We start from the raw sequence: 13,785 nt of genomic DNA, 5'->3' as shown, positions 1-13,785 counted from the left end.
TAGGAAGTGTAAATGCAAACAAGCATTTATGAGGAAACAACCAACACAATTAACCCATTGAGAAATCCAATGTTTACTCGGTTACATGTTTTCCAGTAATTATACATGTTTAATCTCTCTTTTATGAGTGTCCTAATACCTACTAACTCAACTTTATGAAAGTAGCAGGTGAATCCTGCATATTTTTAAAAATGTGGTGCAAAGTGTTTGCAAATAGAGTTTCTAAGCAATTTAGAGGAGATTATCATTCTGTCAAGTCTGTATATCAAGACCTGCTGCAGCCCATAACACCAACTGGAGATGAGCAGTCATATTGATTTTAGTGACGTTAGACGTCACTCAAGGTTCAAGAGTTTTCCCAGGCTGGCTTTTCTGGTCTGTTGCTCCTGTTGTTTCTGTTTCTTCAGCAGACGATAGGCCTCCACTGCTCGCTGCCTCTCCTCCTCCATCATCCTCTGTCTAGCCATGGAGGGCTTCGCTGTGGAGGCCATGCTGTGGCCGAGCAGAGAGTTGAGGAGCAACTCCTTTGATGCCTGTTTAAACAGGGGTAGAAAAAGAATTGGTTAACTACTTTACAACCACTGAAAGTGGTAGGACATAAAGTGTTCAACGCAAAGTATGAATACCTGAGTTTTGATTGGAGCTTTCTTTGGTTTGATGCTCAGAGACGGAGGAGCCATGGAAACTTCACCAAATGGAACATTATCTACAAAATGAAACAAATTATTAGAGCTTCACAGAGTTCAAACAAATAAAATATATTTTTCACATGTGAATCTGATGCAAAACTCTAATCGGTTTCTGTAAAATTTCTTCAGATGTTTGTGTGATGTTTGAGCTTTATTATCTATATTAGGCCCACTAAGGACATTTTTTACCCGATTAAATTAGCTGATTAATCTAAAAAGTATTCTCAAGAAAAATACACAGTTTTCTTTTTCAGAAATGAATTTTTGCACTTTACATCCCACAATTGTTATGTAAACCAAGAGTTGCATTATAAAAGCAGAACTCTGAGGGGCATAAGTAGAACATCCTGGCAGCTCAAAGTGAATTTTACATGTAAAGAGAAAATCAAACGTCATCAATCAATTCATAATTGCATCTAAGCCTTCTGAATTGTAATGAAATCAATTTGCCAAAAATATATTAAAAAATACAAATTACTGAAAGCAAAATTTACTAATCAACCTTTATTAACTTCAGGGCAGCTTAATAATGCAGAATTAAAGCTAGTAATATAACACAATAGGTAGTTATTTAGGTTATCAATTTGTGAATAGATGCCTTCTTCGTTCACAAGTATGGTCAGTCTAGACTGACTTTTACTTCTGTTTGCGTCACTCTTAATTGTGTCATCTTGTAAATAATTAAAAGTCTAATTGGTAAATAATTTCTTTGACTTTCAACTACTGGCATAAAACACCATAAATAAGCAGATATGTCAGGTAATTTAACAGCAGCATAATGTGTAACTGCATTTCTTACCTACAAACAACTCTTTCTCTATTTTGTCCTCTTGTTTATCCAACTTCTTCTGCTGCAGTTTGCTCAGTCTCATTTTCGCATACCTACGGCAACACACAGTAGAACATAGGTGCACAGTTGAGACACACTGATAATACATGAATTAATGTGATTTAATGTGTCCTACACATAAAAATATAAGATGTCTTAAGTCATCCAATGATCATTGTTGGTCTGCTGTTGGACCTGCTGTTGATTATTGTTGGACCTGGTTTGGGAAGTAAACCAAACCAGGTTGGTTACTAGAAAGTCATATTTACCAGCTGTTTTACTTACAGTAGATGTGACAAGAACAAGGGTCTATAAAGGCAGTGCAACATATTACAAATCTCCTTGATATGGCATCGTTTACTCACTCCTTCTTCTTTTCTGACTTCCCCGTGCCTGCAGCCTTGTCCTGTTTGTCCGAATCAAGCTCAGGTTTTCTCTCAACTTGGTTATTTGTGAGGAATAGCACATGTTTTGTCTCATTTTCCATGCGCCTAACATAGGCACCTACACTTTCTGTCTTCCCCTTCCTGAATCGAGGAACAGCTATGTCTCCATCCAGGGCATCCTTTGGTTTAGACTGCAACGAGAGGGCTAAAGAGACACAAATGCAAATTATTTATAACATTTACAAAGCTAAGTGCATTATTATAGGCATACAGACTTCAACTGCTCACCCTTTTTTAGCTTTTTGCTCCCCAAAGATTCGTCTTTCATTTTATCCTTGCTCTTCATTATCTCTCGGAGCCTGAAGGGAATGTGTTGGAGGTGGTCTTCCTGTGCGGTTTTCGTAGGTTTGCCATCTCCTTTAATTTTCTTTTTGCTGAAATATTACAGCATATTTTATATTTTAGCTATTAAAGGAACACAGTGCACTATGATCGATAATGTCCACTGATTTAACATCTTAGTTACATGCTACTAACTAGACTGAGTGAGCTAAAAACAATTAGCTTAGTTTGCTAGCTAGCTTGCACATTATTGTTTCAAACGTTAACTTTCTGGGGTTACCTCGGATTTCGTGCGGTTTTGTCAGCTTGTCTTTTTGACTCCTTGGTTTTACTTGTTTTATTCTTCCCCATGATAATATTATAAAGCAGTTAGTATCATTATCACACGTGGGACGGCATGTTTCAACCAGGAAACTCTCGACGTAACCCTCCTGGTACAAAGAAAAAACAAGTTAGGAGATCTCCCTCTGATATTTTCTTCCAGTTAGTTAATGTCTAAAAATACCATTGCCTTTTTTCGGAGGCTCAAACATGTTGAAAAATAATCTTATACATCTTACTTTTTCGTGGTGGGAAATGATAAATACCTAAATAAAGCACAAAAGAAAACGAATCTTGAAGGTCCGTCTAAGTTCCGAAGTGATATATTACAACAACAGACGAGCTTTGATTAAAGTGCACCCTCATTGGCTGAAGAGGTTGTTATGAATTTATCCCACCGCTAGAGGTCAACAAAACAAAATATTCTGAACATTAGAGTGTTTGGAGGAGAAACGAAACTTCCTCAAGTCTCATTGAGAATAAAGAGTAAGGGAAGTTATTAGCTGTAATAGTTTTTCAACACAGCATATGTGCATGATTTTGACTCCAGATTAAGAAGCTGCAGCCAATCACATGAATGAACCAGGTATGTGTTTATTGAGGTGGGAGGGAGGATGGAATGGATTATCATGTATAGCCTAATGCAAAACAATCTGGAAGAATGCTGATGAGAGTGAAATGTCCAGAGATCACACTCGCGTGTTCTTGACGTTGGGTGTTATGCAATGCTTGCAGAGGAGTGGGAAGATAGTGAGCATCATAGCACATTTCACATATTCATAAGTAACAATAACTGGTCCTTACACGGCACACTTCTGGAAGGTTGTGGAAATATTCAAATTATTTCCATTGTTCCTGATTACTGTTAAGTATCTCTCTTGGGCAGAAAAGGTATCCTTAGATGCCCCCTGGCCTCCCCCAATGTTCTGTACCCATATGGAATACAAATGACGTGTGTACAGTTTATTGGCTTGTCGCATGTTAATCTCCTCAAAATCTTAATAAAAGGACAGAGTGAAGCGCGAGAGTTATTTGGCATAAAGAGAGATCTCTGTCGGATTACCAGGGAAGATACACAAGAAGTGGTAAGTATAAGAATTAACAATACTGCTTGTTTTTTGTGGGCTATTTAGGCACACATCTAAATAGTTAATGTTCTATCTAAGCAATTTTAGCATGCTGGAATTTCAAATGAAATCTTGGAAGCTTGTCGGTTATTTATTTATTTCTATTTATTTGGACGTTCTTCCATTTAATTTGAATTCAGTTAATTACATTCAGTCATTTTTCTCTACAGTCTGTAAACTTGCTCTCTGTTTGCTCTATTAATATGCAACAGAATCTGTCCTTAACTAGAAAGCAAAAAATGTAAAATGTATTTGATTTATTCATGAAACTCAAGATACCTATTTAAAGATGTTTCTTCTGCAGAGGCTATACAAAAGAAACAATACATATCTATATTTTTTAAACTTTAGCAATGATGTTATGGTTACAGATGTGGTAATCATCTAATCATCATCAGAATAATATAGATGTGCTGAGTATTCTACCTTCATACATCTTTATTATACCCTGTAGTCATGCACTTAAACAAATGCAGTCAACACAGTCTGTAACAACAAAAAATTATTTAAGTCTTCATGTAAACAAATTATGTATTTGTGAAATATTTCAGCTGTAATAAAAATAGTAACATTTTATTACTTCTCTCAACAGAAGCGTTCAACTAAGAAACAAATCTGTGTGCTTTTTATGATACGTTGGGTTTAGCAGTAAATTCAGCATGTCCTCAGAGTAATCTGATTATGAGGGAGCTTTATAGATTAGAGTCATCATGTAGTGTTGATTAAAAACGTGACCATCAGATTACAGGAGCCTCTGCAACCTGTGGTTAAGCACATTGTCTTTCTTTGTTTTGATGTGTTAAGCAGAAAGTAATACAAATAATTCTCATTTTTCACATTCTTAAAAAGAGGACTATTTACCTGTCTCTTTCTTCAGTTTTTATCTCCATTGTTATTTCCTTTTTGTAACATTGCAGTTGTCACAAAACAGAGGCATGAATATGGACATAGCCAAACCTGAAGCAAAGACTGGCAGCAAAGCCCCTCTTAGAGCAACAGCTCCTGGTTCGCCACAAAAGGGCCCACCCAAGTTCAAGCAGAGAAACACTCGTCAATTCAAGAGCAAGCCCCCGAAGAGGGGAGTCATTGGGTAAGACCCTTCGAATATATTTATGATTGTTAATAAAGTTTATTTGGAACCAAATAAAAGTAATTACAGATTAAATTTTATGTTTAACTCTAGCTTTGGAGAGGAGATTCCAGGAATGGAGGGACTTGGCACTGGTGAGGACAATTACAACACTCAAGTCATCTTTAATAATTACTGATTTTGTAATGTTATTATTACTATTTTATCCCTTTCAGATATCACAGTGATCTGCCCCTGGGAAGCGTACAGCCACTTAGAGCTACATGAACTTGCTCAGTACGGCATCATTTGAATCTCTTCACTGTTAAACAGCTTCTTTTTTTTCTTTTACTAAAAAGAGGATTTTATTCAAAATGATATCCAGAGATTATTTTAAGCATTCATGAATATGGATCACTACTGTATGGCAAACATAAAGCTAGAAATATGCTAGGATTTTATGTAATACATGTCTGCATATTGTGTATGCTGTTTTTTTGTATGATAAATGTATTTCCTGAGACTCTCAAGCTGCCATTTTCACCCTCTAAAACGCCGTTGCTATTCTTGTGTCATTGCCTGTGGCTGCAGATGGAAATGCAGCTGATAGCTTAGTTATTGGCCAGCAGGAGATTCTGTCAGCACTGTGTTTTTATACTCAAAATAAAGCTTTGACTTTTTAACATGATTCAGAGAGTTTGCTTTGTTGTCATTAAAAAACAGAAGGATTTATCATTAAACAATAATTTTATTTCAAAACATGAAGTCCAATAATTACTATTTAATTATCAGTTTATAATTTAATCATTTAGTATTCCAGGATTTATTTAAACAACTTGCAACAAGCATAGCGTCACAACTCTAATAGTTAACATAAAGCCCAGACCCCATCACCACAGACCTCTGTATAAGTTATAGTGTATTTTTTTACTGTAAAATACCATTCATACTGCTTCCTTACAGAGTGTAGATTTTGCGAAACAATAAATACATAAAAAATAATTAAAACTGATCAACCTTCATCACCAAAGGTTGATGAAGGTTAATGACTTTGTAGTATATTCCTTTATTTAATCAGGTAAACCCCGTTGAGATCTAGATCTCATTTTCAAGAGGGACCTGAGCAAAACATTTGCAATACATAGCAACCTGGTTACAAGATAAAAACAATTAATACATATGCACAAGTATTAAACAATAAGTATGGATGCAGACTCAGGAGAAAAAAAAGTGAGCACCAAATCTTTCCATAATAAATAATCACTCATGTTTAGTGACTGCTCACTATGACTCACCATCCTTTTATATAGGAAGAGGAAAATATTTACAGTACATTAGATGTGTTTCTATTTAGTTTCCAACATATAAACCCTGTTTATGCAATCTGAACATAAAATGTGTCTAACAATGGAGCCCAGAACTGAAAAAGAACAAAACACCAAGAAACAGCCAAGACTCTGATGACTTCATGCCATATTTACGTCATGCATGAGCTTTATGCCTGTGAATGTTTTCCAACAGTCTTGTTGCGATGAACACAGCAAGAATCTGAACCCCAAAAACGACAACTCCGACTGTCCCGATCAGGCCCTCATGCTGCTCGATCCAACGAGAAATTCCACCCAGACAGCCCCCCAGAAAGATCACACTCTGAGCAGTAAACTCGTCCATGACCTGTGCTCTCACGCCGCACTGTGAGTTCCACACCGTCCCGTTCTCCAAAGGGTCCACGCAGCACGTTGAAGGGACGCCACACGCCAAAACTCCCGGAGCTGAGCAGTTGTAATATCTGAAAAAAAAGAAAAGTTTTAAAATTGATGGTCAACTGAGAATTTACTGAAATAACAATTAAACAGGTCATACCCCACTCACATGTTCACCTCCCAGTCCCGGTAGGTGTCGGCCCCACAGCACTGCAGACCCAATTGGATCTCATCTGTGATGAACCTCAGGTCCAGATCATCTTGATAGCCCGCCATGGCAGCTAGCATCCCTGACCGCAGATATCCTTCAATCTGATCCTGCACAGTGTAGGCCACGATTGCAAACAGCACCTGGATTGTGATGAGTACCAGCACTATAACAGAGAACATCTTCAGCAAGCAGCAGTTCTCTCTTAAAGCACCAACACACCCCGTCAGACAGAGCAGAGTCAGCAGAAAGCCCAACGTCAAAAGTATCAGCATCGGATCTGTGCCGATAGTTCCAATCTTCTCCTGGGCGAACGATTCTTTGCTGGAGAGACCCCAGATCCCCAAACCAAGAACCACCAGACCCAAAACTGTGAAGACCAGGTTGCACAGGAACAGGAAGTATTTTAGGAAATAATCCATCAAAGAATAACTGTAATGAGGTCGGATTCTTGTAGGACTGTTGCGATCCTGATTGCTGGGCGTCCCTGTTTGATATTCACCGTCAACATGGCCAAGCTCCTCATCTTCCACTTTTGCAGCACCTGACTTCAGACATAGAAATAAAGTTTTTAATGATGGCTTAGGCTAATTGTAGAACAGCACAACATTCTTAAAAATATAAATTATTGAAAGGCCTACCTTTGGAATAAGTGGGCTGAACTCATTCTGCCCATTGTCTCTCCTAGACCAGGGCCACTCAAACTTCTTTATGGGTAAATATTGCCGCATTTTGTCATCCAATTGGAGACAACCGACTCTGTGCTTTTAGCTCCTCTGAGTAGCTCAAGTTGAAATGAAACATGAGAATATTTGCTGCAGCAGAAAAACCAGAGTGCTGATACTGAGAGACCCTGCTGTGTTCAGCCTCAAAGTGCTGTGAGGCCTGAAATTTTTTTCATCATGTGAGAGTCACAATGAGGGGATTAGTGAGCTATCAGACCCCAAAAACAAGGAGCTTTTCATATCAGGCTATTTCTAAAAAACTGACTCAAACTGAAAAATAGAAAGGTCAGAGGCAATAAGTATTTAGTCTCTCCAAGAACACAAGATACCAGGAATCAAATGTAATCATAAAAAACAAGTTCTAGTCATGTTTTTATGCTATGTATAACAAACATTATCGTACACCCCTGCATATTGCTTGCCGCCTCACTGACCCTAAGAATCATTGTCTCTATGTTGATTTTATTACAAGACTTTGTAACCTTCACTTCAAAACGTCACGTTTTTATAATTCAAGAAAAAATTAATTTTATAAACACTAATAATTCTGAAGTTATTTCCTCTCAAACCTATTTTTGCAGAATATCTCACTGTAAATATTCAATAAATTATTTTATTAATAGATATAATTCTCTTAATTTACTCAACCACCTCAGCTATTAGAATACTTTGCTATTTTCCTTTGTTGGGCTACAAAAACAACATGGGCAAAAGTTGTTGTATTCATCCAAGTGAAATAGAAATAATGTTACTACTTTAAAATTGCTTTAAAGTACCATATAATCTTTTGGAGTAGTTCTTGGTTTGGAACAAATTTAAGTTATGAATCTCAGATTGTTTATCAGATTTGGTTATTTTGCATCATGAAAAAATAAAATAAAAACAATGGAACATATGTCTTAATGCAACAAATTTCAATGAGCTTTCTCAGAAAGAGTAGAATTTGAAAATATTTTTCTGGACAGGATTGCACAGGATTTGAGTTAGCAGTTTATGTCAAAGGTCAAGGAGAATATTCTTTTACCTAAGTGAAAGTGTCAATAACATTTGGGAGAACCAAGGTCCCAAGAAAAAAATAACAATGATAGTAAAATAAAGTATGTAAAGATATTAGGCTGATAAACTGCCTCAGGATTTCCCTCCTCAGCTTTGAGGGAAAAACCTTCATGTATAGTTTGGGGTACTATTTTATATTAAAAAAAAATACACTTATCAAATGTATATTTGTTTGGGAGCAGAAAAAACCCCATAAAACATTATTTTTAATTATGCTATAATCAACATTTATCTTTTCTCTGAATTCAGAAGCTGATACATTTCAGCTGCAACTATCCTCCACAAGTCATCAAATAAAGTTTCTTGCAGTCATGTGCTTCCAAGAGACAAAAAGAAGTAGCATCTGATAAAACTGATGTGACTGAGCTGAAAAACAGAAAGTATGAGGCCTGAATATTTTCCTCTGTGTATCTGTAATTCCACTGGAGTCATTCTTTCCTCTGGCTACTGGACTGGGCTGTAAGGAGCTGGAAGCAAATGAGTGTTATTCAGGCAGACAGATGGCTGCCTCTTAGTTCCTCAGTACATCTGGAAACATTTCTGTGCAATAGTAAAAACTAACTGTAAACCTAAACATTTTGGAGAGTGACTATATTGGAATATTTACAACTTAACAGTTACATTTTCAGTAGTATATTTTCAGTAATATGTGTCAAATGAAATATATTTCAATCATGTAGTAAGTTAAGAATCAAGACAAATAAGCAAACATGAAATATAACTACTTGAATTGTAGAAGATGAGTGATCTTCTACAAATTGCTGCTAAATATTTAACTTTATCAAATGGTCTTGTATCTGATAGATAGTCAATGTTTTTTTTTTTCACGCTGCATTGGGATTTTCTATATACTTATCTTAACCTCAGGGAAAGTTTGTAAAGCAAATTGGATAAATAAACTTTAAGTGAACCAGCTGTGGTGCAATCACTCTGGCCAATCGCTGCAAGGATGGGATTTGTGTGGTCTGGGATCAGACTGCAATGTAGCTGTTCAACTGGGAAAGTCACCCTGAGACTGGCTGGAGGTCTCTGGCCTCCAAATGTCTCAGTGGTCCCCTTACTCTGACTTCTGAACTAAATTGTAAACAAAAACAGTACAGCTAATTTTGATGTTCAGTTTAGTTGATCTTGCCCCAACATTTTGATTCTGTGGGTTGTCTGGTCAGTCTATCATGGAGTCTCTCTCTTCTCTCTCTGCGCTCTTTACATGCATAAGTTGGAGTAGTGTGTTTCACAAATTGTCAGGATTGGGTTTTTTATGTGTTGATTTGAGTTTTTCTGTGTGTTTATTTTTGGGTTTCTGTGTCTTGAGTCTCCGTGTTGTCCTGTCTACCCCTTGATTGTTCCCAGGTGTGTCTCATGCCGTGATTACCCTTTGTGTATTTAATACCACCTGTGTCTCTTGTGTCTTTGTTGGGTTCTTGTTGTACCAGTCTGTCAGTTCTCTCGTGTTGCATTTGATTTTTCCAGTCGCTACCAGTTTTGAGCCTTAGCTTTCTGCTCATCTGTGCTGCCTGGACTTTTGGATTATTGTGTGCCTTCTTCACCATTAGGCCTTTAGTTCATCATTCCAACCTGGGTCTTCTGCATTTTCCTCACCACCCTACAACCGCACATCGTGACACAAATCTCTCCATATAGTTTTCGAACAGTCTCAAGAACTGAGTGTGTGATGTAAAGGGTTATCATCACAAAAACACACCACTGTGAATTTACTTGGTTAAGTAAATTCACAATGTGACTTGGATAAAACATTAACATTGGATTGTGACAGACTAAGGATGTCCTTATTGAAATCCTAAGACCCAAAAGTACATAAAAAATATAGAAGTGTTTGGAAAATTTTACATTGAAACTTATAAAACTATAGAAATGAGAGCATAAGTGTGAACACAAAAAAACTGCAGAGAAAAAACTGCAGTGAAAGAAAAAAAAATGAGTGAGTTATTGTTTCTGAGATTCCTCCAATATGGATGAATAGATCTGGTCTGCACTAATAGATGCTAAAGATCTTTGTGTGAAATTTGAACAAAAACGTAAACTTTTGCTAAATCCAACCATGAACAGTTCTAAAGACTCCGGGTCATGATGCCTTATGTATTAAATTCTCCTTACACTAAGCTGCAACAAATGTAATGTCTCTGAGTTTAAAGACGGTCCAGATGTTTGGGACTACTACCCAGTTAGCAGAAATTGTCTCATCCAATTGGCTGCAGATATCAGCAGAATCCCCCAAATGTACTAAAGAAGGATCATTTCTGGACAAGAACAAACAAAAGATTTATATTTTGTATTTGCAATGATTTATATCTTCTTGTCTCTGAAATAACCCATCCTACTTCACAAGTTGCCTCATTCTTCATCAGAAGTTAGATTATCACCGCATAAATATTCTTGTATTATAAAGGGTGGATAAATGTCAAACTGAGCGAATAGCTGGAATAAATCACTCAGCAGCTCATTTCAATAAGGGGTGGAAGCAGTTTATGGATGAGAGAGTTTCTCGGAAGTGGTGTGTTTTTGTCTTTAATTCCAACTTACAGATGAATAGAAACTTAAAACCGACCGTTTGATGTAATCAATTTTAAGTTTTCATTCACTTCATTCTAGTGAGTGCAGGTTTCTATCATCCGTGGCAGCTACAAAGCCTGATGCTGACTGTGCCTGTCAGCCCAGATGGTTAACAGATTGTATTACAGTAGGCAGTAAGAATGTTATTTTGGAGCCATAATGCTCCATCTAACACCTCCTTAGGATCAGAGCCCACAGGGAGCGCTGTTACAGGTTGATAAGGGGGGAAAATGTCACGAGATTCCAACAAAAAAAAAAGATAATTATGTGTAGGTCAATTACCGATGTAAAAGATGCACAGAATTCAAGAACTTGTGAAGAATCTAAAGTAGAAGAGATTTCTCTGTTTTTCACTTGGTGCATATGAATCCAGCCCTGTGAACACATGCTAAAATATCAGATTCTGTCACCACCCTTCATCCCTGACGTCGGGAGGAGCAGGTGGAGGAAAAGCTCGGAGAGGTTGGAGAGGCAGTTAGAAGAGAGTTTATTCTTTTCTGTGTGATTCCTGAAGGATTTTACTCTGGCATTTGGAACTGCCTCACACAAAGGTAAACCACAAAAGATACATGTCATTTTCATCTACTGTAAAGCTAATCAAAGTTGAAATATATGACAATTTAACTCTTATATCTACATCTGTAATAATGAAGTTAGTGATTTTCAAATGTTTACATTGAAGAGGTTTACATAGAAAATTGTAAAAAGAAAAAAGTTATTTTTAAGTTTAACTTTATATTTCTGTCTTTAAGTTAAAACCATGGAGTTGAAGGTTCTGGTTCTGTTCTGCATGCTGTCAACATCTGCAACTCAGAAATGGAAACATGAAACCTCCCCTTGGGATCCAAAAGGCAAGAAATAACCTTTTGTTCTTGTAAACAATTACTAAATGCATTGGGTCAAACATTCTTACACATATTTCTGTGTTCAGCAGAACATACCAGCAGAAAGACTTGCTCCAACCTGACTCAAGTACTGGACAACTGGAAATTTGCTATAATAACCCAAGTGAAAGAGCTGCTGATTCACGACCATGCCTCTGTTCTCCCTGAATACACCAGGTGAGTCGCTCTGAACCAAGGCAACAGGAACAAGCTCTAACAGATAAAGTTTGAACTCTGAGTCATCCATTAAAACACTCGACAAACTCCTGGTCCTCTTGCAACAGTAGAATATTATGTAACATGTTTATGCTTTTTAAATGATCTCAATGCAGGGAGTGCTCCAAATGGAAAAGAGTGAAATGTTTCAGCAACGTGGTCTGCTAAATGTAGTGTTTCTGAAACTCTCCAAGTCATTCCTCCAGAGACTGGGCTTATGATACAACACAGTAAACAGCTATTTGTTATCGCCAAGTACTTGTTGTAGATCAACTTTGATCTACAAGAACATCTAGTAGTTGTGCAACTTTTTATTTTTTTAAGAGACTTTTGTTCTTGTTATTCCAAGTTTAATTGCTGATTGTGTGGCTGTTTCTGCTCAACAGCAAGTTATGACTTACACACTGTTGCCATTTTGTCTTGGCTGTGTTCTTCTCATTTCCTGTTATAGTTTAAAGTGTAGTAAAGCCAACAGTCTTGGGCAGCTTACTAAAACAGTGAGATCATTTTAATTAATTCATGTCTCCATGTGCTTAGGATCCAGCCTCTCTCCGAGGCTCTGGGAGATCTCTACCAGCAGTTTAACTCGCTAAAAGACGAGCTGGGGAAGCTCACCTCAAAGTTTGATGGAGTGGAGGCTTTTGTGGATGATATTAAAGAAGGTAGATTCACCAAACCTCACTGGTCAGTGTCCAGGATTCCTCCCAGCTTTGGTCTGAGGTCTCCACTTGGAGCGCAACAGAGAGCTCTAGACAGGAGGCTCATCAATCAGCCAACACTGCTCAGAGCAAGGAGGAGAGGCACTCAGAGACAGTAAAATTGTTGATTGCTAAATACTGTCTGATGTTAACAATAACTATTGTTCTATACGTTTAGAGTGCTGGATGTAATGGGAAAAGGTATTCTGGACTGATCACAAATTACCCAGAATATGAACCATGTCATGCAGTGATGGTTGTTCCACTTTTCTTGGTCATATTCTGCCACAAGGTGGCATCATCCTCCTGGCTGTTCATTATTCAACTGGTTTGTGTGCCTGCACATTACTGAAATATAAATATAAAGAGGATGTTTTTTGTACATTATATAATCAATAATCAGAAACCTTTATAACATACGTTAGGCAAATGGAGTTTGCTTTAGATGCAGGATTTAAAAATACCCATTCTTAATAAGGAGACAAAGTGAAACTATGTGTCAGCACAAGTTGACATACTAGTAACAGCTAGTAGTGAAACAATATAACTGCAATCTTTGATAGAACTCTTTTACACAAGCAAATTACCTTAATGGGACTATCCTGCTATCCTTTTTTATCTTCAAATTTTTTGCTGTTAATCAGATGTCTTATCTGTAATAACACTTTTTCTGTGAGTATTAATAGAGTATTTTTTGATTCTGATTCTCAGCATGTGTGGCATAAACACTGCTAAAAGAAATGTAAAATGACGTTTATCTGTTCAGGGCTGCAACCCTGTAACATGACTTACAAGGTTGTTCCATAACGCACGATTATTCTATACTCAGTATTTATAACTCATTGGTTTGCACTTCATGTTTCTGCTCAAATAACTATTAAAAACATTCAACAGCATATGGTGTGGTGATTAGCAGTGTTAACAAGTAAAAACCTGGCTGAGCATGTGTGGTATAAATACA

The 13,785-nt window shown here is 37.1% G+C and overlaps 3 protein-coding genes across 4 annotated transcripts; 1 reads left to right on the top strand and 2 right to left on the bottom strand.

The window, feature by feature from the left end:
* ccdc137 (coiled-coil domain containing 137) lies at positions 1-4,570 on the bottom strand. The gene is made up of 7 exons (XM_005801461.3): positions 4,556-4,570; positions 2,527-2,677; positions 2,193-2,338; positions 1,884-2,109; positions 1,489-1,571; positions 627-706; positions 1-533 (listed from the first exon to the last, which is right to left on the bottom strand). The coding sequence occupies exons 2-7, from the start codon at positions 2,595-2,597 to the stop codon at positions 336-338; spliced, it is 804 nt and encodes a 267-aa protein (XP_005801518.1). The 5' UTR covers positions 2,598-2,677; positions 4,556-4,570; the 3' UTR covers positions 1-335.
* LOC102225532 (retinal cone rhodopsin-sensitive cGMP 3',5'-cyclic phosphodiesterase subunit gamma) lies at positions 3,039-5,451 on the top strand. Of its 2 annotated transcripts, XM_005801462.2 has the most exons (5): positions 3,039-3,153; positions 3,576-3,652; positions 4,612-4,784; positions 4,878-4,918; positions 5,000-5,451. In XM_005801462.2, exons 1-5 carry the CDS (start codon positions 3,141-3,143, stop codon positions 5,074-5,076), a joined length of 381 nt encoding a protein of 126 aa, XP_005801519.1. In that variant the 5' UTR covers positions 3,039-3,140; the 3' UTR covers positions 5,077-5,451. The 2 variants fall into 2 exon arrangements, with proteins under 2 accessions (XP_005801519.1, XP_023204182.1); XM_023348414.1 differs by lacking the exon at positions 3,039-3,153 and having other exon boundaries at positions 3,221-3,652.
* An 83-nt stretch (positions 5,452-5,534) lies between these two features.
* Positions 5,535-7,633, bottom strand: tspan10 (tetraspanin 10). Its single transcript, XM_005801527.3, has 3 exons — positions 7,316-7,633; positions 6,636-7,222; positions 5,535-6,552 (listed from the first exon to the last, which is right to left on the bottom strand). Exons 1-3 carry the CDS (start codon positions 7,403-7,405, stop codon positions 6,246-6,248), a joined length of 984 nt encoding a protein of 327 aa, XP_005801584.1. The 5' UTR covers positions 7,406-7,633; the 3' UTR covers positions 5,535-6,245.
* Positions 7,634-13,785: the final 6,152 nt, after the last annotated feature.

The sequence above is a fragment of the Xiphophorus maculatus genome, chromosome 16 (genome assembly GCF_002775205.1).
Source record: "Xiphophorus maculatus strain JP 163 A chromosome 16, X_maculatus-5.0-male, whole genome shotgun sequence".
Taxonomy (NCBI): Eukaryota; Metazoa; Chordata; class Actinopteri; order Cyprinodontiformes; family Poeciliidae; genus Xiphophorus; species Xiphophorus maculatus.
The sequence above is the reverse complement of the archived record's forward strand: the minus strand, read 5'-3'. Positions and strand labels throughout refer to the sequence as shown.

Coding starts and splice junctions, on each gene's coding strand:
- ccdc137 (XM_005801461.3), bottom strand. CDS start 2,597: ATGGGGAAGAATAAAACAAGTAAAACCAAGGAGTCAAAAAGACAAGCT. Junction 2,110..2,192: donor GAGCAAAAAGCTAAAAAAGG/GTGAGCAGTTGA, acceptor GTGTCTCTTTAG/CCCTCTCGTTGCAGTCTAAA. Junction 534..626: donor AAGCTCCAATCAAAACTCAG/GTATTCATACTT, acceptor CTGTTTAAACAG/GCATCAAAGGAGTTGCTCCT.
- tspan10 (XM_005801527.3), bottom strand. CDS start 7,405: ATGCGGCAATATTTACCCATAAAGAAGTTTGAGTGGCCCTGGTCTAGG. Junction 7,223..7,315: donor TCAGCCCACTTATTCCAAAG/GTAGGCCTTTCA, acceptor CTATGTCTGAAG/TCAGGTGCTGCAAAAGTGGA. Junction 6,553..6,635: donor CGGGACTGGGAGGTGAACAT/GTGAGTGGGGTA, acceptor CTTTTTTTTCAG/ATATTACAACTGCTCAGCTC.
- LOC102225532 (XM_023348414.1), top strand. CDS start 3,515: ATGACGTGTGTACAGTTTATTGGCTTGTCGCATGTTAATCTCCTCAAA. Junction 3,653..4,611: donor GGGAAGATACACAAGAAGTG/GTAAGTATAAGA, acceptor GTAACATTGCAG/TTGTCACAAAACAGAGGCAT. Junction 4,785..4,877: donor CCGAAGAGGGGAGTCATTGG/GTAAGACCCTTC, acceptor GTTTAACTCTAG/CTTTGGAGAGGAGATTCCAG.